The 23736-nt window shown below is 45.5% G+C and overlaps 1 protein-coding gene across 3 annotated transcripts in view; it reads left to right on the plus strand.

Moving 5' to 3' along the window:
- Window positions 1–23736, plus strand: part of BIN3 (bridging integrator 3) — a 66765-nt gene that overhangs the window by 31188 nt on the left and 11841 nt on the right. For 2 of the 3 annotated variants that reach the window (XM_075062757.1, XM_075062756.1), the window contains exons 5-6: window positions 8252–8390; window positions 8965–9005. In XM_075062757.1, coding sequence (XP_074918858.1) covers window positions 8252–8390; window positions 8965–9005 — 180 coding nt within the window. The remainder of the gene's footprint in view (window positions 1–8251; window positions 8391–8964; window positions 9006–23736) is intronic. The other variant, XM_075062758.1, reaches the window with a different exon arrangement.

Genomic DNA, 23736 nt, shown 5'->3' on the forward strand with positions numbered 1-23736 from the left:
AATTTGACGATAGCTCACCAACTCCTACTCACCAAACAGCCATCAAATTGCAGTGACTCAGTACTATTGACTTCGGGTGGATTGGAACTCAAACTCAGAAGATATTTAAGAATGGGATTGCAAAAAATGAAGGGTGAATTTACACCTGTAGGTCTCCACTTAAAATGTTGGCCTTATAAGCAATTGGAATTGAAAACCAGGGGGAGTGTGTATTAATGTGTTTTCTTTATCTATAATTTGTTGCTTGTGAGTCTCAGTTTTTTTAAAAATTTAAAAAAAAGATATCTGGTTCAATCTAGTCTTGCAGTGCACACGCTGCCTGCTTGTTTTAATACGTGCAGCTAATCACGAAAAAGAACCCAGTTTTGATCATGACCAAGCAAAAGTACATGTTTACTCTGCTGGTCAGTTGAAATCTACAGCTTTAATTTGATTGATAAGATGTGAATGAGTGTTAAGTATATGTTAAACAGTCAATCGATTCATAGGACTAAAGTCGACGGGACTATTATGGTCATACTAGTCTGACTCCTGCACATGGAAGACCAAGCAAGCTCACCACCCACTCCTGTAACAAACCCTAACTCTATGTCTGAGTTATTGAAGCCTCAAAGTGGTGGTTTAAAGACTTCACAGGTGCAGAGAATCTCAGCAAGTGACTCGGGCCCCCATGCTGCAGAGGAAGGCAAAAAACCTCCAGGGCCTCTGCCAATCTTCCGGTGACGGAAAATGCCTTTCGACCAGAATATTGGGATAGTAAACCTAGCATGTGGGCAAGACTCACCAGTCCAAGACCCAGGAAAGAGTCTCGGTAGTAAACTCAGATCTCACTCATCTCACATCCCACACAAGACCATTGGGCAAATATTTACTGCTAATAATCACGAGATCAATTAATTGCCAAATGTGGCTATCCATTTCATACCATCCACTCCATCAACTTTATCAAGCTTAGTCTTGAAGCCAGATAATGTCTCTTGCCCCAGTACTCCCTTGGAAGTCTGTTCCAGAGCTTCACTCAGAACTCACCAGGAATGAAAGCACGGGGGAGTATCGTAGCTCATTGGGATTTTCTGTCAGACATGCAGTGGATAGAAATCATTGATGTATATTCGGAGAATACTCTCTGCTTGGGTGATTTTTTTTTTTCTTTTTTTTTTTTTAGCTTGTATATCTTTGAGGTCATGATCTATCTTCACTCTTGGAAAGTGTCCGCACACTGAGAACTGCAATTAAAATAATAAAATTGTTTTCTTTTCAGCCCATGGGTTGGTGGATTTGTTTTGCAATAGGGTCATTTTTAGAATTCGGGGGCATGAGAAGACCAGTGGTGTCTTGAGGTTGAAGAGGGCCTTTTGGTTCTGAGCTGATGGAGACAGAAGGGTATGGTAGAGAATGTGTTCGTTTCATGGAAGTGATGAAAAGAAGTGCTAAATACAAAAATTTACACATCCTTTGAGACAACTTAGGTATTAATCACTAAGAACTCACTTGTAGCAGCCAGTAGCCCTACACCGCTTCAGTTTGTGCTTCTCTAATGAGCTGAACTGCTTCAAACCCAGTCGGTTAGGCTGAGAAGTCCGGATTCTGTGGTGGAATTAGAACCTATGGAGCTAGATGGGTTTGGAGGAGTGCCTGGGGCACATCACACAGGCAGATCATAAGGGAAAGGAGGAGAGGCTTGAATACCAGTTACTGAGCCCGAAGAGCCAGTATGAGTGAAGTTGCATGCAGAGAAGATAGATACTTTAATAGTTGCAGGAGTGTGGAGTCTTTTAAATTTGTGTAGAGGAGAGAGGGGCATTGCCCAGTCCTCGATCTCTGTTACAATGGGTGAACGTATGCTACCGTGTTTTCTGGATCCTGAGCAGAAACATTTCTCATATGACTGCTCCTCTCTGTAAATGCCCAAGCAGGCTGTGTAAAGGCGGACAGTCCTCATGTATGTTCATGTGTCATTTATACTGCTGGGCTGCCACCTTTGTGTTGCTTTTGGAATGGCTCCAATTTAATGTCTAGTTTCCAGTTCATATTGCTTAGCATGTCCTAGAATGAATCTGACACAGCTGGTGGCAATGACTTTTGCTCTAAAATGGTCTGGTCCCATCTAAGTAACAGAAAACACAAGTGTAGCACTTCTACTTTTGGGAGAGCATGCACCCATTACTTGGGTCAGTGGGTATTCTTTGAAACAAATTTTAACTGCACAGAATAAACTACACTCATATCTCACCTCAACATTTCCCCCAATGCCTTAGATGAAACTCCGACTTTAGAATTTTGCTGGTGCAGGAAGATTCATGATGTTTCTAATCTGAAATCAGTATCACTTTGAGAACTAAATTAGGAGGAACGCCACAAAAGTCAAAGTTTTTTTTGTTATTTAATACTCCATACTTTCAAGGTTAGGCCTCAATCTTATTTGGGTCTTATCTAGTTTACAGGCTAAACAGTCTGTATTTAGATTGTAAATCATCCAGGGCAGGAAACCTTTGGGTAAAATTTTCAAAAGCAATCCAAGTGATATTAGAAGTCAGTGAGATTTAGCCCATGTCTATGCTCAGCAATACAGCGCAAGCTCAGTTGTGCTTACTAAAGGCACGCTATTGTAGATGCTTCCTAACATTAATGGAAAAGTTTTTCCATCTATGTAAATAACCGTTACTCGAGTGGCGGCAGCTGGGTTTGATCAGGAAGAATTCTGTCAACCTAGCAATCTACACCCTGGACTAGACTGCTTAATGCTCTCAAGAGATGTGAATTTTTACACCTGAGTGCGATGTAGCTAGGTTTGATCTAAATTTTAAGTACAGACAGGCATTAGGCTCCGAAGTGCTTAAACTCTTTTTAAAATGGACTTAACGTGCTTTGATAATGTTCTGTTATCTCATGTTGTCTCTAAAGTGCCTAGCATGCGTTTGAACGTGGTAAATAATATATAGCTTCAATGTATCCATTGATGTACTTGCAGATCCGTCCACCGTACTTTCCGCTGGGGAAGACAGGGCCTGGGTGGATATTTTTGAAATGTGCTCTAATGTGTTTGAGCTGATGTGGTTTTCTTTCTCCTTCCACCAGGTGAAGAGGATTCGAAAGGAATATGGGAAACTTCAGCAGAAGTGTTAACCGTTTGGGAATGATCCGGGATCTGCTTTTCATCAACTCAGTCTTATTGCATCTTTCTTGTGCTGCTTGCCTAAATGCTCTGTTAGCAGCTCGTGTTCTCCTGTGAGTGTCATTGTAATTTCGAATGGTTAGTATTGGTGTTTCTCAGTAGGGTCGCAACCTGGGCGGGGGGCGGGTATGAGTATGACAATTTCTTACCATTCCTAAAGCAGAAAATAAATTCCAAAATATCTTCAAGGAGTCAAAACCTCCGTTATTTGTAAGGTCTACATGTTGTAGTAACTGTTTATATTGTGGTAGAACCTATATCTATACGTTTTACTCTTCTTTTCGTAAACATAAGGGTCATGTGGAGATGTTGGGTGGTCACTTGAAATTAGTTATATGCTTAACAGCAATTATACGTTAATAGAACCCGCCCCCCGTTTTGTCCATTTTCTTTTAACTACCAGCTGGCCTGTGATAGTTTGTTATGTAAGCACCACTCCTCGAATAACGTCACCTGATATAACACAAATTTAGGCTATAAACGGTAAGCAGTGTTCCGAGGGGGAGGGCTGCGCACTCATGTGGATCAAGCAAGTTCGATATAACAGGTTTCACCTACTAACGCAGTTAGATTTGGCGCCCAAGGACAGCGTTATATCGAAGTAGAGTTTGTAATGTTTGTTTATTTTTTAAAGATTCAGAACTTAGTCTTATTCTTTCCTATTTCAGTGCGGAGATCAGAACCAAGAAATTGCAGCATAGCGACCATGTAAGAAGAGACCAGATGCAAGATTGGGTTCATGTAAACAGATGTGAGGCACAGTAATTGGGATCAGGCCGTGTATAAAGAATAAATAGTTGTCTTTTTCTGTCGCGTCACACGCGCAAGCTCCGTTGACAGAGCTGGGAATGATCTGAGCCAGGTCTCGCATTGAGTTCCAGTTCGCTCCCCTCTTAAGCCTACAAGACAGTCTCTTGGCGCTCGTTAAACTTTACTTACCCCAGGTCAATATCGTGAGATCACATGGCCTAAGCCCAAGAAATAGAACTTCATTTCTCTGAACTGCAGCCTTGTGGTGTGTGACTTTGGCCAGTCTCTTCACCTCTCTGTGGCTCAGTTTCTTCCTTTGAAAATTTAGGATTAATCTCTTATTTGTATTAGTGGTAGGCCTGAAGGGCTGACTGAGAATGAGGCCCCTTGGTTTGGTCACTGTATCCTCACATAGCGAGAGCGTAAAGCACTATGTAATGCCAAGTGTGTGTATTTCTTTATATCTGTTTGCCAACTTAATGCTCACATGTAAGGTAACCCGCAAGTTCATGCCTAAAGTTGTCTTGGTCTTGCTGCGGTGGCATGCAGAAGCAATAAACAATAGGTTCTTGCATGTCCACTGCCCCAGCTGTTTGCTTCTTGCGAGGTCAGAGAGTGACATCTGCTGTGGGGTGGTGCGTCACTCCTGCACATGGGGCCTGCTCGCTCACTTAGCGTTTCTCCGTAGGAACCAATCTGACGCATCACACAATACAGGGTTAAACAAACATGGGTAAGATGAAAGACAGACAATCTGAAGAAGAGACACTGGGGAAGTGAAGATTAGTGATTGCCGTTTCTGAAGCGAGCTGAGCAGCCTTCTGGAACATGCAGAAAAGAGCTGTTTTAAACAGAGATGCTTTTTTTGCAGCAACAGAGTTTGGAGCAGTCCCTAATTTCTTATTGACCACTGCATTGGAGCCAAGTCAAAATACATGAGTAGACAGTAGGGCTGTCCAGTCTCACAAGACCTCATGGTGACTTGATTTTGAAGAGACAGGTATGCTAAAAAGAACCCACATTTTGCTGCCTGTTAGCAGTAGGGCAGGAGGATACATAGCTACACACACAGCACCATCATAAACGATGAACAACAATCTGCAAGAAAAAACCATTCCAAGGTGAAGCTTCTCTCCTGGGCGTTGTTCATTATCAAGGCTCCTTGGCAAGTTTTTCCTTTAAAGGATTCCCTCCCTCCCTTTCAGTGGTGTTTTTATTGGAGCATTTCAAAGCCCACGGAGCTGTGGAGGACTCTCTTTCCGTTCTGCTTCATGGCTAAGGTTGCAAATCAGCCCAGGCCCTGTCCAGATCCGGTATGAGCTGATTTCTCATTTAAAGGCATGAAATCCTGAATAAGGGGAGAATTTAAACTTGATGTGCCATGAATAAAGAGTTCCCAGACCACGGAGGAGGAGAACAGATTGCCGTGAACAGGCATTCAGGACCTCTGGAGGTTTCCCTACCCTGCCATATCTGAGTAACAGAGAGAAGAAGAGATAACTGTAGTTATTAGCTATGTGTAGTTCCCATGTCCCGCAGAAGTCTGGCAGTGCATCAGCTCTGTGCTGTTCTTCCTAGTGTCTTATTTCTTCCATTGTCTCTGAGTTCGAGGGGTTGATTGTTCACTCTCACTGTAACATTCACCAGCACGTTTTGACCTAGTCAGGCCAGTCCATTTCGTCAACAGTAGATACACACATCCGAAATAAGCAGACACTTTCTCAGATGCACAATTTTCTGGAGACTAGGACGCTGCCTGCCAGTTTTAGCAGCATGGCTGGAAAGGTGATCCAAACCTAGTAAGAATTGCCTGCAACACTTGCTGTGCTGTGGTTGAGGGTCACTCAGCATCTCCATCACTTGTCTCCTTTTCCAGAGAGGGTGGCTTTAAGGAGGCAGGGATTTTATTTATTTGGTTGTCTAGCTGTAATAAAAGTCCTCTCCTTTTGAAATAAAATATAACTGCCTCATTAGACCACAAATCGTGCTCTGGATTTGGTGTGCAGATGGATGCTGTCTTAATTAAAATGACAGCTTTATCTTGCTTGAATAACCAGCCATGGCCTAAGGTCACTTTTCTAATATATTAATAGTACTCAGCACTTTATACTTGCAAAGTACTGTGCAAACTTTAACAATCCTCCTCCAAGTCTCCCCTTCCCCCTGTTGTACAGATGAAGACACAGTGGTACAGAGAGAGAAAAATGACTGCCGAAAGTCACACAGCAAATCAATGGCAGAGTAGGACTAGAACCAGGAATCTTGATTCCTAGCCTCTGAGAATTGTCTGACCATTGCCTGCATCACTCGCTATCCTAATTCTATTAAGTCCCAGCTCTTTGCATTTTGGGGCACATAGTAATTTCTCTTCCAGCTAAAGAGTTCTATGGTTTTTAGCCCAGTCTTGTTTAGAATCATAGATCATAGGATCTCAGGTTGGAAGGACCTCCGGAGGTCATCTAGTCCACCCCTGCTCAAAGCAGGACAATTCCCAACTAAATCATCCCAGCCAGGGCTTTGTCAAGACTGACCTTAAAACCTCTAAGGTGCTTCCTAGCCATTCGGTCCCTAGTCTGTAACAATAAATGGGATTCTTCCATCCTAAGTGCAGGACTCTGCACTTGTCCTTGTTGAACCTCATCAGGTTTCTTTTGTCCCAATCCTCTGATTTGTCTAAGTCCCTCTGTACCCTATCCCTACCCTCCAGCGTATCTACCACTCCTCCCAGTTTAGTGTCATCTGCAAACTTGCTGAGAGTGCCATCCACGCCATTCTCCAGATCATTAATTTGGTTCAAATCCTTCCTCAGATGTGGTCTCACATGAGGTTTCTGTTCCATCTGCCTAAAGGTTTAAATGTTTAAACCCTTAATGTTTGAATAATAGTCTGATACAGTAGCTTTGTTATTCCATAGTGAGTGTCTCATTCTGGACTGAGCTTTCCAGTCATCAGAACATGAATTCTGAGCTTTCTGTATAATTGTGTATAACCTTTAAATCAGAGCATTTAATCTCCTGATTTGTGATCTTAAGCCTCATCATTGAGGATGACTTTAATTCAGACGTTAAAAGTTTGTACAGTGATATTCTTTAAAAAGCTCCTCTGAGCTACTATACAGAAGCATCTGGCTTTCAGATCCTTAACTGGAATAACTTATAGCAACATTACTGGGAAAAGAGAGAGAGATTTCTGGATAGCTGTGCTGTTTTTACTTACATATTGGCTCTTCTGTTTTATTCATCTTCCTACGTTATATTCCACTTATTTACTGTGAACATCATTCAGCCTGTTGCTGTACGAACTCTTCATTGATCTCGGATCTTATCCTTCTACAGTGGTGTGTGTGGGGAGGACCTGCTGCAGGGTCTTTGTCATGAATTTTCTTCTTTGAAAAATGAGACCAGTTGATTGGATAGAAAAGAAGAGATGCTTGTAAATCTAGAAGAAGGCAAAAGGGGCTTGATGAAATGAAAGTTGCATCTGAGTTCAGTGGTGGTCCCAGGGGTCCCTTCGAGCCTTAAATTCTGTCACTCTCTGATGGCCAAATGGCCAGTTCACAACTGCCGCAGCAGCTGGCCCTCTTGTTGGCAGTCTCAGCAGAGAGGTGGAGGGGTGTGCTCAGGAGCCATTGCTGGGAAATGGTTCCCTCTGGAAGAGAACTCAGGCTCATTGGTGACAAACTTTCACTACTACTGCTTATGCTGTACCTGTTTTACAGGCGAATAAAGATCTTCCTTCTCCAGCCCTGTCAGTCTGGCCCCTTTCCCCCAGCACTAAATCCACTTAAATATGTATCTTTGTAAAGCTTTTTTGGAAGCTTTTTTTGGAAGACTTAATGGACTGTGCTTTTTCTCATCGTGGAGGAGCTACAATGAGACAGAGCAATGCTTAATAGTCTATTTAAAAAAAAGCAAATGTATAAAAAAATGTCAAAAAAGCTGTCTACATTATTTTTAAAAGAAAGTTATGCTTTTGTTAGTCTGGTATTATTTCTGGCAGCATCACATCTTACATTTAAATGGTCCGCATTTAACTTGTGTAAAAACTATTCTCTCAGTGTTTGCATGAAAAAATCAGTGCCTCTCTCTTTATCTTCTCTCTTAGCCTCCAACATGTGTCCCTGGAAAGTTTAGGTGCTGAACTAAGTGCCTTAGTGGCTGAAGATTTAGGTTTGTGTCCCAGACCATCTTTTGTAGAACTAGGATAATGAATTAGTTCCAGCAAACCTGGATTATTTTGCAAGTGCCTGTCCTGTTGTGCAACTCTGTGTCACTGATGGACCTTCTCTTCTTTTTTTACATGCTCTTGGGTCCCATCGTACTGCAGCCATGTCAAAATCAGCTGTGAAAATCTCTTCAGACCTGTTGTCCAACCCGCTCTGCGAGCAAGACCCCAATTTCCTGGCGATGGTAACAGCCCTGGACACTGCCATGAAGAGAATGGACTCTTTCAACCAAGAGAAGGTGTATGTGGGTTTTACTGAAGTGGAGAGGAGGAGGGGATGGGAACATGTGCTCTGTGTGTGTGTGTGTCTGCTCCATATAGGTGAACTCTCCCTTACCCCTTCCCTTTCTTCTCTCCCCCTAGGAGGGCCCCGAGGTTAATTTATCATATCCTGGGACACTTCAGACGAGAATAGATGCATGTGCCTCCACCTGGAGCCAATCAGGGCTAGTTCTTAAACTGACTAGAGAGAGTTCTATAGAGTAACATGAGCTGCTTTCTCTCATCCCCATTCCACGGAGGACCATGTTCGCTGCCCTCACAGCACGTCCTGTCTTTGCTGGTTTGGGAGCACAGGACTAGAGTTGTGTCCGAGTGCTGCCAGTTGCACTTGAAACTTCATTTCAGCTCCAGAGCACAGGAGGTTGTGGGGTGAGGACTTGATGAAGATGATGATGATGATGACGTTAATTTGTACTCTGGTAGCACCTCGAGGCCTGAGCCCTGGTGTGGAAGATGCTGCACAAATGTATAACTTAGTTCAAACAGGCTTCTTCAACAACATTTGTTTGTAACAATCTCTTTTCTTCCAATAGGTGAACCAAATCCAAAAGACGGTGATAGAGCCCTTGAAAAAGTAAGTAGCAGCATTTTCCAATGAGCAGAATCAAGTGCTCTCAGTAGTCATGTTCCTTAGAGACGTACATCATTTAAAGAGACAGTGTCAGGTTTAAAATCATAATTCTTCCAGAAGCAAATAATCATTCACAGCCTCTGTCCAAGAAAGTATCAGCCCTATTTTACAGTGAGAAGACAGAGGCACAGGGAGGTTAAGTGATTTGACCAAGACCAGGCTGTTAGCCTGTGGCACAGCTTGAAAATAGCTCGAATCTCTTAGTTCCTGATCTTGTACTTCAGTTTGCCAGATGCATTTAACTATGTTTCACAAAGCACCTGAAGTTATTAAAAACTTGAAAGCACTTAAAACATCCAGTCTATCTCCATATATGCTGTTGGTTACTTGCTATGTTTTGCTTGGCTTGAAGGAGGAAAATGGACTAGTCAGTTTCATTTGATTTCTAATCCATTTCAGTCTCTGGTCCTTAGGAAGTTGCAATGCAGTCTAATGGTTTGGGGCTACAGATGCTAGAGGTGAATGTTTCCTTTGGAAATTTAAAAAGGGAATTTTCAGAAATATTTTATTCCTCTTAATTTTAGTTAAAGGCATTTTTTCAACACCTAAATTTTGGGCCAGATTTGACCCTCCAGTGTCCCTGAAATTTGTTCATGGAGAAGCTAGGAAGTAAAGACCTCACACATAATAATACATGGCATGATGTATCACAGTCAGATAAAAGCCTTGAGGGAACTGAGTCTGTGAAGCTCCACAAAAACATCCCACCAAACCTTAGCAGAGCAGGTGGATTTTGGCACTGTCAGTGTTTGGTGCTCACCATGGAGGCAGGGGTTTAATAATGAATCCATTGGCACAGAAGCCACCCACTGACTTATTTTCTATAGACAATTTCCTTCATGGGGTGGGGAACGGATCCCATGAGGATCAGACTATGAGTCACCTGACCCTCTGCTGCCATGGGAGGGGGTTGAATTTGGTGTTTGTTTCTTTCCATGAGCTGTAGAGCTTACATAAAAAAGCTGTGCTTCTTAGGAGTTGTTTGCTTCTTTAGGGCCTGATCCTGCACTAAAGTCAATACCAGAATTTCCGTTGGCTTCAATCAGTCCAAGATAAGAGGCTGAACTCGCTGGTCTGCAGTCACTTGACATTTTGGTTCCTTTACATTGAGAATGACCTCCTCCCCTATTGCAGGATCACTGCATTCCCACCACACGTTGTTAACGGCCAGAAGTTGCCTTGTGTCTTACAGTGTGTCATAACCCACTGATGCATCGTCTCTGTAGGGATCTTGTCATCCATGGAACTCTTAAATGTTCATTTCTGTGCAAGTCCCACCAGTGTTGGCAGGAGTTGTAAGTAAGACTATACCCCTAAACATTAAAGGAGAATTTCATTTAGTGCAGAAAAATGTCTTCAGAAGTCCCTAGATTCTTTATTTTATTACAAGAACAGAGAGAGAGAGAGAGAAATGAAAATCATTTGACTTTAATAAGACAGTAAGTGATGCAAATTGCTGAATAACAATTTTAGTTTACATTTGACATCTGGGGTTTTGGTGGTGGTTGTTTTTTTGCTTGTTGTTGTTTAATCCCAAGTCTGAAAGTAAACCAACGTATACCACTCTGCGAATAGGGCTGCTCTGGGTCGGGGGGCATGCTGACTTGAGTTTTGCTTTTGTGGTTTACCCTATAACCAGATATTCTTGATTATTAAAAAAAAAACAAGCCTCCTATGGTGGAATTCTGTTGCTTATTAGGTAGATAGTCCTCAGCATGAAAGATACAGCACCTTTAACTTCTGGCATTCTATTAAAACTGTCTCATTTAATTGTCAAGAAATAGATCTTAGCTTAAACTAGCCAGGTGGTTTCCATGTGTCTGTCTTTTTGTTCTGTGTACAGCACCTAGCACAGCGGGGTCCTGGTCCCTGGCTGGGGCTCCTAGGCGCGACAGTACTGCAAATAATAGTAATTATGTATCCATATAAGAAAGATCCCTTCCATCCCACCTTGAGTTCTGAGGTAGCTAGCTTTCAGGCTAAGCAGATTCAGGCCAAGTCACTGTTTGGGTGCAAGAAGTCTAGAGAAATTCCAGAATCGCACTGGAATCACACCTCTACTGCTAGAACAGGGCCTCACCCTCCCTGACTGAACTAACCTCGTTATCTCTAGCTTGCTTGCTAGCATATATATACCTGCCCCTGGAAATTTCCACTACCTGCGTCTGACGAAGTGGGTATTCACCCACGAAAGCTCATGCTCCAAAACGTCTGTTAGTCTATAAGGTGCCACAGGATTCTCTGCTGCTTTCACAGATCCAAACTAACACGGCTACCCCTCTGATACTGAAGGCAGTGTTGGTGATTCAGCTGACGTTCTTCCTTTGGCCCCCAGGGTTGTGATGGTGAGCTTTGTGTGGTGATGAGATGTAAAACGCCATTCCTGACCACTTGTCATGGAGGCATTTGTGTAGGATTTACAGTTGTTTACCGCAGTGTCCTGACTACATATTCCAGCTCTGGTGATTTTGTTTCTGTCTTCTTACATTTCCCCTTACTTGGATGTGACATTTTTCATTTCCTGCCCTTGTCAGTTAAGCACTGTTGCAGTGCGTTCTAGAACGGCTCCTGCTTCATGACTGTGGTGGCTGCATTTCAGTGGTGACCAAGAATGACTTGTCTCCTCTCCCGATCCCTAAGTATGCACGAGTGCAGGTACATGCATATATAATTCCTACAGTTAATAAAATTTGTAAAGAGCCTGGGGTGTCCTTATGGATAATAATAAGATGCACTATGGAAATGTAGACTTGCATCCTCTTCTTGGCCTGCTTGCCAAAAACTCCAGTAACGTTTCTGGGACAAAACTAAAGATTAATTAAAGCTGCCTGGAGGATCCTCTTCTCATTTCAGTTCAGTATTGTTTCCCCTGGTAGAGCCCATTCGCCCCGGCCTCTCCCAAACTCGCTTTGACCTAGAAACAGGCTTTGATTCAACAGCTGTGCTTTATTACTTCTTCACTGGTGGTCTTCTATAGTTTATTAGCCAAAGACACAGTTAAGTAGAAAGCAGGCATTATATTAATGGTAATATATTATAATCAGAGGCACATGTGTCATAAAACCTCCATTCTGTAGTTCAGCGATATGAGGTTTCTATCAGCCACATTAAGAGTAACCATCTCAAGGGGTGGTTCTATCATACAGATCTCCCTGCTTATGGCAGAGTTAGGATCATGCAGTCTCTTCCTTTTGCAACTGTAACAAACTCATAGCTGGAAATCACTCATTTAATTTCACGGAGTTAGCAAAGCTCTAGCTAGAATACGACATGGGTTTAAGGTGTGGGTTGGGCAAAGAGATCGGGTGGCTGGAGAGGTCAGACCTTCACTTGGGAACTGCTTGTGTAAATTCACACCAGATCAGCTTAGTGAAAAAACAGATGCTTTTTACTGCACTCTGTAACTTCCAGTTCTTCAGCCTGGTTGGACTCCTCTTGTCCCTTGGGTGAGGGCTGAAGTGCGTTGGCTGGACTTGGGGTTGGTGATGGACTGTGTGCTTTCATGTTGGTATTACATCCTATATGTCAGTATTTAGGGCAGGAAACAGTTTAAATAAGCCAGGAGGTTTGAAGATTCATTGACTTTAATGCCTTTTGCATTTGGAACTGTGAATTCTGATCTAATGTTAATTGCAAGGGGATCTTGATTTAACAGACTGATGATTTGAACCACCCTGTTTGTCAAGCTACCTGAGTGTTACTGATTAATGAGGGCTTCCCTCAGAGCCTAAATTCCCAATCTATCAAGCTCGCCCTTATCTTAGCCCAAATATTGCCTGTCCCTGACATCTGTCTACTTGTCTGTCTTAGACTGTGGGCTCCTTTGGGCAGTGGCCTTCTCTTTCCTGTGTGTCTGAAAGGCTTCCCTCCTGTTGTAGGTGCAGCTGCAAGCAAATAACAATAATAATTGGTGTCACCCAGGTGGTTTGGAGAATCGGGATTCTGCTGTCATAGTGAATGGGTCAGCCATGTGGTTTGTACCACACTGATGTGAAGGGATCCAGAGATCCTATGCCAGCAGTGGCTATAAACAGCTTCTATTGATAGGCAGTTTATTTCCCAGGTGATAGAAAAAGTGTTTTCAAATGGTCAGGAGGGAGCTGCAGGGGAGAAGGTCACCCAGATGCTGAAGAGAATGAGGGGATCTTGGGGAACTCTCCTCCAAAACATTTGCTGGTGCATGCGCTTACTAGTCTTGCATGAGTTATATGGTGGCCAGACTGTGAAGGAACTTGGCACAGTTGGCTCTCTGCCCTGAGATTCGAGAATAGCTGCAGTTCAGGACTGAAGTGCTCTGTTAGAATTTGTACTGGTCCCAGGACTGCGGTGAATTGGCAGAGCTGAGGATGAGGTTAGGACTAGAATAATAGAAAAGGCTGCAGATCAGGATCGGGCTGTGTGCCCCTGGGCTAGAATAGCAGGGGGGCTGCCAGGTAGGAGGGAGGTGCATTGCCAGAACTGTGTAGGGAGGGGTCAGAACTAGAATATTAGGGAGTAATGCAGGCCAAGACCAAGGTGCTTTGGTAAAGGTGGTGCAGGTGATGCTATCTCCATGTGTGGCCAGTTTGTGCTTGGTCTTAATGTCAGGAGAACTCAGATTCCCATAAGTAGAATGCCTCCCACCACAGATTGATGTATAAACTAAATTACATCAGCATGCAAGTGAGTCCCCTGGCTGGTTTCCATAAGGGCTGAAAAACCAGGAGTGAGCATCTAAAATCCCTGCTGCCTATCCTTAGCACAGGGGTCCACTCTCTGGAGGAACAGCTCCATCAAAGCAGAACCCTGGCCTCTCCTGATCAGCTGGCCAGAGTCCCCCAAAATATCAGTTGCACTGCTTAGTCTCTGCCTCCCCAGCTTGGCTTGCACACATGCTGTGTGATCTCTTTTTTTCCCTGTAACCACATAAAACCCTGCCGTTAGTGTACAGCCTCAATCTGCACTTCCTTCTCTGACAGTGAAAGCAGATAACCAGCCGTAAGGGTCCCCTGGGGGCGCTGGGGACCGGAAACAGGAAAAGCCGCTTTCATGTCCTTACAGGCTTCTAATGAGGATTTCATACACAAAGCAAGCCACATGGCTGCCTCGCCCCCCTGTGCATCCTCCCTCATCTCTGGGCTCTTAGCCTTAATCCTCAGCTCTCTCCAGTTTGAACTGTCGTCTTATTTTTCGGCTGCTTTTTGCTGTAGTCGGAAGGGATGGTTTTAATTTCCCATTCCTGGTGGGTGGATGGGCCCACAACGGACGTGTGGGCATGGATTGCGGAATGGCAGGCATTCCTGAACATAGCGCAAGTGCTTTGGCCTAGCTCTGAGCCATCCCTCTCTTGGTCTTTAAACTTCCTCCTAGGTTTTTCCTTCTCCTTTTCATGCTTAGATACTGTTTTCTCTCCTCCTGATTCCTGTCCTTCCTTTCCCTTATAACCTTCTTTTCCTCCTCATTCCCCTTTCCTTTCCCCGACGCCTTCAGATTGCCCATTGAGGATCAGGCTCGTTCTTTTTTTATTGTAGGCGATCAACATGCTCGACGCTGTGCAAACATAAAAACACCCCACCAGGTTCTGATCTCAGCTATCACTGGTGTCACTCCTCTATCTCTCCACTGACCTCCGTGGGGTGACTCTGGATTTACACTGGGAGCAGAATTGGGCCCCCTCTTCCCAGATCTCTTACAATCTGGCTCAGACTCAGACAGTAGCATTGAGATACACATGCTATGCAGCTTGAGGATGCAGTGTCAGAGCGCTGCAGATCGCTCTGAAGGTTCATCCCTGAATTGCTTTTCAGGAGGGAGTGTGTTTTAAGGAGAGATTGGAATAAAGAGAAGGAGGTCGTTTGCTGTAGAAGATAATGACAATGCTTAGCACTTACACAGCACTTTGCATTTTCAAAGCACTGAACCAGTGTTAATCCCCACAAGCTGCCTGTGAGAGGAGAAATAGGCAGAGAAGAGATATGACTTGCCAGAGGCCACTCAGCAAGCCAGTGGAAGAGCTAGGAATAGAACCAAGGCGTCCTGTTTTCCCCTGTCTCACACTTCGTCCACTAGCCTGTACAGTCTCCAAGAAGGTATAAGGGTCGGCATGGACATGAGAGAAGGAGACAGAGAAAGAGGAGGCATTGGGGAGGGAGAAGGCAGATTGCTAGCTGGCGTTGGTGCTGATGATCATCTGAATGGTTATAACATGCTGAGAGATTGACAGAGGGAGCCGACTTGGGCCCTCTCTACTACTCGTCTGCTGTCTTGAGCGTCGATAACCGCTTGCTTCTTCCCACGTGTTCTGTGACCATCCCTTTCCCCGTTGCAGCAAATCCTCTCGGCACACACAATTCCTTCCAGCCATCAAGACACTGCCCAATTGATGTGCACCTGTACGCATGCAGGCCAGCACAGTCTCCTCCGCTCCTATTAGCGCTGTAACTCCAGGCGTGCAGAGCCCTGGCGCTAACGGCTCCCTGCCGCAGTCACCATGTCACAACCAGAGAGGGAGAGAAGTCTGCAATTTTCAAGTAACAGACTTGTCAGTTAGGTTGACTTGCTAATGAATCCGGCAGTGGTGGGAATTCTGATAGTGCTTTTATCTTCCGTGGTAGTGTCTCTCAGTCCCCATCCTTTAATTATGGGAAGCTGAAGGAAGGCTACAGCATAGAAATGAAGTGGCAACATTATTTATAATTCAGAGAATCTTCTAAAGTCTGGATTTTTTTTTTCTGAGGCTAAAATGTCATCCTAAAAGGAGTTTCATTGGTACGTTTTCCCCCAGTGGTGGGGCGACTATTATATGCATTTTCTTTTCGTTATCCCTATGTATCTACCCTCACCTATTCTTTTTAGGAATCCCCCTACAACTACATTTCCTGAGAGGTGTCAGAAAGCAATGGCACCTTACTATATAAGCAGGAATCTGCAGCCCTGGGAAGCAGGGGTGAGCTAGGGACTTGTCTAAAATCTCAGCTCAGTCTCCCCTCTGTTGCCTGTTTTCAGCAACGTACCCACCAAAGTGAGACTCACTTAGTTGGCTTCGTTATTTCACAAAATGGATTGTCCTTGAATCCTTGGGTTTTTTTAAGTGTTTATGGCTGTGGGAACATCTTTCCCCTGTACAGCAGCATGTGTCTGTGGAGGAATAATGGTATTGGATTTATGACTAGTACTGAACAACTCTGCAAGACTTGTCATCTGTAGATCTCAAAGCACTTTGCAAAGTAGGTATTGTGATTCTCAAAGAGGTGAGAAACTGAGGCAGAGAGAGGTTATTTGACTTATTCGAGGCCACATAGTGATTCAGTAGCAAAGCTGGGAATAAAACTCAGGTCTCCTGACTCACTGTCCTGTGCCTTACCCCACTGCAATAACAGGAGCCATATCTTTCGTCTGTCCTTCACATCGATTTACCACCCAGGGCATTTGGCTTGAGAGCCTGCTTCCACATACAGCTCACTCCAGTAAAGAAGGAGAAGAATGAGAGACAATCTTAACCGGGAAGGAAAATACGTAGCATGTATCATACTTTTCAGTGTAAGTCTAGAAATCCTGTCGGAATCAGAGAATTTCCATAGGAATATTCCATCAGGAGCGAGCAGGATCTGATGACAGGAGAACTGTTTCCTCAGCCCGATCCAGCCCCAGCCCAGTGAAGGTGTAAGTTGCCTTTTTTACCTGATTACCTTTGCAATATACAGTTAAACCATGTGCCTCGCTACTTACCTGTTAGAATGCACAGAGTTCCTGCGAGGTGCCGAGCAATCACAACTTGCTCAGGTCTGTGGGTGCTCAGAACTTCTCAGGATCTGACCTGAAATGAGAGAACTCCTCTAACAACCGAGACAATGCTGCCGCATCCCAGGATATCCACAGACGCTACGGCAAACTTCCAAAAACTATCATTCCTGTTAAAAGTTTACTGATGATTACTGCACTATGGAAAAATTCAGCCATCGTGTAAGTGGGTGCAAATCTCATTGATCTCAGTTTGGTTGATAGCCTTTCATAAAACAGCTCTTAGGGTCTGATTTAAGCCCATGACACCTACCCTGGGAAACTGAAAGTTAACGTTGGAACATCAGCATTGAGTAAGATATTTTAAACCCCAGGGGCGTGGAGCATCAAACCATGGCATCCCAACTTTAACCCTGGACATCCTTGATTTTGAGGGCTCATCCCTTTCCATGTTGTTTGAATATAGATTTCTGTTCTTTTGATTCATGAGTTTAAATCTGCAATTTGTCATGATTGTCTGGAGCTGGCATGATGCACTGTGATGATGGCAGCTTGCAGAGTCCAATAACCCCCACATCCCAAAATACAATATATAATCCATGCATTAAAAGTCCTTATGAGACAGTAGTTGCTGTGCCTACGCAATAAACTACCTCTTCAGTCTCTGTGCTGGAGCTATTTTATTAAAGCACTCTGAAGCATGATGCCCCTCCAACAAAATCTCACTTTGTTAAATCCAAGATGGGTTGAATAATAGGAGCACAAAAATTCAAGCCACCTTGTTTTAAAAACAGATCTACCATCATTGTTGCAGGTCCTTGTCTGAGATCTTGCATGCCACATTTCAGAGCCGAATGAGTATTTTCTGCTTTAGTGGGTTCATATGATGTGAATGGTTACATGCTAATTAGTTGATGTCCTGTGCTTTCAAAGCGTGAAGTGCTATCCTAGTACTAAGCACAGTAGGTCGTAGTGGAGAGAGCCCTTGTTAAACATACATCTTGGAGCATTACCCAAAAAACATGTTGAGGAGCCTATTGATAATGTGTAATGCTGTTGTAACTCTGAACATTTTCAAAGTGCATTTCTGACATGAAACCTTCAAACTCCACCCAGGGAGGTGAATAGGAGTCATTCCAATATTACACATGAGGAAACTAAGGCACAGATAGGTGGTAGCAATATTTATATTGTGGTAGCACTCAAAGGCTCTCAATGGGACTGAGGCCCCATTGTGCCTACAGACTAAAGACCCCAACAGCCAGAGAGTAGGAAATGCAACATACACGGCAATTGACTATAGTGTGGAATTGGCTCAGCTGTGTTAGTTGCATGGATTATAGTTGAGGGTGGAGGAAGGGAGGAAAAGGAAAGAAAGAGAGGAGGGGGCAACAGTCTCAACTTGTCATCTGCCTAGCCATGACCAGCTGACTGGGTTTTGCAGGCATTGTGGCAGAGAGGAGTCTTAAAGAAGGATTTGAAGGATAAGTGAATTTCCTGAGGCCACAGAAAGAGTCAATGTCAGTGGTGGGCTTAGAACTCAAGAGCGTCTGGACTCCAGCCCTCTGCTCATGCAGCTAGACTGTACTGCTTTTCTAGACAAATGCTGCAAATTGATGGCTGTGCTCTGTAAAGTCCTTCATCACTGACAAGTGACTGTATTCTATCTCCTGGACATACGTTCCAAGTTCACTATGTATCCTATTTGTAGAGTGCACATATGTTCGGTGTACGTAAGCAGTGATACCACAGATGAGTGGTTGTGTCAATGCTGTTTTCCTCTTTATGACAATGAGTGCCTTAAAAATGGTCAGGGTATTTAAAAAAAGCCACAAGTGTGTGCATGTGAACATAGACCTGGGGCCAAATGCTAGACCAGGGTCGGCAACCTATGGCACATGTGCCAAAGACGGCATGCAAGCCGATTTTTAATGGCACACTGCTGCCTGCTGGAGTCCCAGCAGGCAGCAGCGTGCCATTAAAAATCCTGCCCGGCCCGGCCCAGCCCAGCCCACGCTTCTTTGCCCCTCCCTCCCCCCCCCCCCCCGCAGGGGCAGGGGGCAGAAGCTTGGTCCTGCCGGCTCCCCTGCCTCTTCCCGCATTGTGCTGGGTTCCTGCCCCTCCTCCTCTTCTCCATCCCTCCCTCCCTGCTGGCTGATCAGCTGATGGCCCTTGCGAGGGAGGGGGTGGAGAGTAGTGGAGTCAGCATGTGTAGACAGAGAAGAAGTGGGGGCAGGGACTTAGGGAATGGGGTTGGAATAGGGGCATATCCCCTCCAGCCCCCTGCCCTGACCCCCCGCAATACACCGCCAGCCCTCTGCCCTGAGCCCTGTATCCCCACACACACCCCAGGCTCGTGCCCTGTGCCCCGCACATCCCCTAGGCCTGTCCTGAGCCCTGTACCCCACTCACACACACCCAGCCCTCTGCCCTGACCCCTTCTCTCACACACTCAGCCCTCTGCCCTGAGCCCTGCAGCCCCCCACACACCCCAGGCCCGTGTTCTAAGCCCTGTGCCCCCCTCACACACATCCAGCCCTCTGCTTGACTCCTTCACACACACCCCCACGACCCTAGCCCTGACTCTGGCACCCACACACATACCCAGGCCCCTCACACCCCATGCCCTGACACCTGCACCCCCCTCACATGCCCCCAGCCCTCTGCCCTGACTCTTGCACCCCTCTACATACCCAGCCCCCCTCCACACCCCATGCATCCCCCACATCCTCACCCTGAGCATCAAACAGGAGCTCCTGCACCCCCCACACGCACATTCCCACCTGCACCCCTTGCACCAAATGGGAGCTGCCTAGGTAAGTGCTCCACACTCAAACCTCCTGCCCCAACCCTAAGCCCTCTCCCTCATTCTAGCTCCTGGCCAGACCCTACACCCCAACAGCCGACCTGCTCCTTCACCCCTAGCCCTGTGCTCAGTGCACTCCCACCCTCAGCTCAGTGCAGAGAGAGGAAGAGAATGGGCCAGAACCAGGGAGGAGGAGCCGCTCAGCCCACTGCCGGTCTGGGGTCCCAGCCGTCGGCCCCGCACAACCCTCTGCCAGTCTGGGGTTCTGGCTGCCAGACCCTTGCCAGCCGGGGTCCCGGCCGCAGGCCCTGCTCAGCCTGCTGCCAGCCTAGGCGAACAGAACGCCAGACCAGCAGCGGGCTGAGCGGGCCGGTGACGTAATATCAACATTTTAATGTAATTTTAAATGAAGCTTCTTAAACATTTTGAAAACCTTGTTTTCTTTACAACAATAGTTTAGTTATACACCACTACATCGATATAACGCCACCCGATATAACACGAATTTGGATATAATGCAGTAAAGCAGTGCTCCGCGGGGGCGTGGCTGTGCACCCCGGTGGATCAAAGCAAGTTCAGTATAACACAATTTCACCTATAACGCAGTAAGATTTTTTGGCGCCCAAGGGCAGCGTTATATCAAGGTAGAGGTGTGGAATATATTGACTTATAGAGAGAGACCTTCTAAAAACATTAACATGTATTATCGGCACGTGAAACCTTAAATTAGAGTGAATAAATGAAGACTCGGCACACCGCTTCTGAAAGGTTGCTGACCTTTGTGCTAGACTGACAGCCCTGGAGACTGAAGGCTTCTCTCTAGCCACATACCAAATACACCAAAGGGCAGCTGGAGTGTGAGCTTTCCTCATGGCAGTGCTTCAGTGTGAACCTGGGGAGAGGGGAATTCCATCCCCCGGCCCATTCAGTCCTAGCATTTCTGCTGAGACTACCAAGCGGGAGGAAATCAGTGGCAATGTGGGCTTTGCACTGTAGAACCCTGTCTGCTGGCAACGTGACGGACTCACTGAACTAACTCCCAACTTTCAATAACATCTGACCTGGTCGGGAATTGAACTTGTTACTTAGAGCTAAAAGGCTCCATGTTCTGTTACCACCCTTCTGAGTCATCCTGCCCTTGCCTTCTTCAGGATCCTAAAATAAATTCAATTGTAATATCCCAAGAAAAACAGGGGCCACTGTACTGATTGTCTGACTCGTTGTCATCTCAAATTCATTTTCAATAGCAACCATTTAATTTGAGTGAAGCTGCTGCAGAGTTTGCAGTGTGGTACACCAAAAAGCCACTGAATTCATGGCCATCTTGCCACAGAGTACACGGGGCCTTTGATATGGGAAGGGCATGACGGTTGATACATTCCTTTGACCTGTCTGGTTTTCTCTGTGCAGATCTCTTGTGTTCATTCAGATTCCTGTTTATCCAGCCCTTTTAATACATGTGTTCCTTTACTTATCTACATAGCAGCTAAATATTTAAATATTTCCCCCATGCCCATGAAATGAGGGGCCTCTGTAGCCAGTCCCAGTGGGAGTCAGTCTGTTAGCTGATACATTTAAATATAATGGCAAACCCTGCGTGAAACTGACTATAAAAAGCAGTCTTAGAGTAGCAGCATCTGATCTGCATGTGACCAGCTGGATGGAAGAATGACCTTGTGCTTGCTGATGACTTTTTCAGGTTGCACAGGGCGATACAAGGTTATTAATGCCCCAGCCCCATCTCCATGATAAGATGCACGGAGGGTGGATGCAAAGAATCAGATGGTGGATGCAAAGGCACAGTTGCTTTTGGTGTTTGTAGAACAGGATGACTTAAGGCCCAGGGCTCTGTCCTTATGGTTGGCCTCTGTAGGTTGTTGTTCTGATTAGAGGTTGTCTTGATGGTACAGCATGTGGGGGGTGACATTGTGGGCGTTTGTGAGCACTGGACCAGCAGCTTTGCCGTGACTGTGGTTTGTGATAGTCTGTGTCACACCGTGGACTCTTGGGCAGAGTGGGAAGTGTAATCAGGTGGGCACATAGTTAGGCATGAAAGATGCAGTGCCTCCGCTGCACTAACCCACTATGCATCTATGTCTATTTTTGAGTTATACCTAGCGATCGGGATCATGGTAACACCAACTAGTATTTTGCCATCTGAGCCAGGAATATTAAACACTAATGGTCCTTGTATCCCATTCCCCAACTCTTCTGGGCTTTGTCTTTTTAGACTGTTAAGTGCTTCAGAGCAAGGCCTTTGTCTCCCTACGTGTTTGCTCAGCACGTAGCACATATTGAGTGCAGCCCCAGTATAAATAAATAATATTAAACATGCACAGAGCTAAGTGGTCAGTGCTACAAAGCAAGCCTGGCTTCTGTTTCCAAGGCTAAATCCTTCGATATAGTTCATGTACCTAAATATATCAAACGCAATTAAATTCATAAATTGGGTTTTTTCTTTTTGCTCATTTACCCCTTGCTGATCATAGGTATTTCAGTACAGGTAGGTATAAAATCCCCTCACCTGTACGAGCCTGTAAGAAAGACATAACAGAAAGATAAATGTTGCAGTACTGTTGAAACTGTTTTCATGAAGGATTTGTTGGTTTTAGCCTGCAAAACTGACCATATAGTTTATGACCAGCAAGTTACCCAGTGCACTGTGGAGATACAGTGGCCAGTTTCATAGGAGCACGTTCTCTGATAGTCAGCCATTTGTGTGCATGATTGAGGTCCACTGAAAGTTAGGAGGGAGGGTGGTTTCATTTTTATCACAAAGCTTCATTTCAGTTCTGTAAACCAGCTTAATATGGTCAACTGTGGGTCCTAACTCCATCTGCTAGTTGGCTGCCTCTTCTGTCACTTTCAGCAATATTCTCTGTTGGTTTCTTACTTAAATGTTCATTAAGACATTTCTTAATTCACAGAACGTTGGTGCTAATATGAATATTTCCCTAGCCTGCATAATTGTTGGCACCTGGTCCATTGCTATGGGCAACATGGATTTTGATAGCCTGGTGCTACTACTCCTGCAGTCTGGGGCACAGAGCTCCCATCCTGGGTGTGCTGCTGGTGGGACTTACAATGACTAAGGCTATGGCTTAACAGCACATCCGGACGGTCTATGACAATAGGAGAGGGACGGGAATGGGGTGGGGAGACTTCAGCTTTCTACCCAGGTTGTGGTTAGTATTTTTGTGTGTGTCTATATTATAAAAAACCTGTTCTCATGCTATTGCTTCAGAGAGATTTCATCAAGTTTAGCCTAAAACCGGAGATCTGAATCATTACCCTTATCTTATGGATGGGGAAAGCTGAGACAGGGCAGTTGGGACCTGTCAAAGGGAATGAGTGTTAGAGCCAGGATTACAACAGTGACTCCCAGACTAATAAACCTCACGGCCTCTCTCCAATGGTGAAAGCAGCCAAGGGGACAAAAGAAAAGCAAGGGATGTCTCTGAGTGTAGAAAGAGATCTCCTTAACTCTGTTGACAGCTGACCCAAAGGCGGCTGATATTAAATTAAATGTGGACTGGCAGTGAGGAGCAGAAGTAAGGGAGATTTTGGGTCACAGGTGTAGTTTGGGGAGGGACAGGAGAGTGTTGCTCCCGCCCCGAAAAAATGCAAGCCTTGGGCAGCCACGATATTTCTCTTCCCTGCAGGGGCGGCTCCAGGCCCCAGCACACCAAGCGCGTGCTTGAGGCGGAAAGCCGCGAGGGGCGCTCTGCCGGCACTGCGAGGGTGGCAGGCAGGCTGCCCTCGGCAGCTTGCCTGTGGAGGGTCCGCTGGTCCCGCAGCTTCGGCGGACTTCCCACAGGCTGCGGGAGGTCCGCCGAAGCTGCGGGACCAGCAGACCCTCCACAGGCAAACCACCGGAGGCAGCCTGCCTGCCGTGCTTGGGGCGGCAAAGTCCCTAGAGCCGCCCTCGCTTCCCTCCCCCCGCCCGCTACGCGCAGCCACATTGGCCTGACTGGAGCTGCCGCCCAAAGATAGAAGTCAATATACACCTATGGTTTTGGGTAGAGTCAGGGCTACAAGGGGAAGGAGGTGAGGAATGGGAAAGGTGACAGTGATCAGAAGATGAAGCAACTCAATAAGGCATGGACACAGCCGGGCGTTACCAGTAATTCCTTTTATTTCCCCTTACTT

The sequence above is a fragment of the Chelonoidis abingdonii genome, chromosome 2 (assembly GCF_003597395.2).
Source record: "Chelonoidis abingdonii isolate Lonesome George chromosome 2, CheloAbing_2.0, whole genome shotgun sequence".
Lineage (NCBI taxonomy): Eukaryota > Metazoa > Chordata > Testudines > Testudinidae > Chelonoidis > Chelonoidis abingdonii.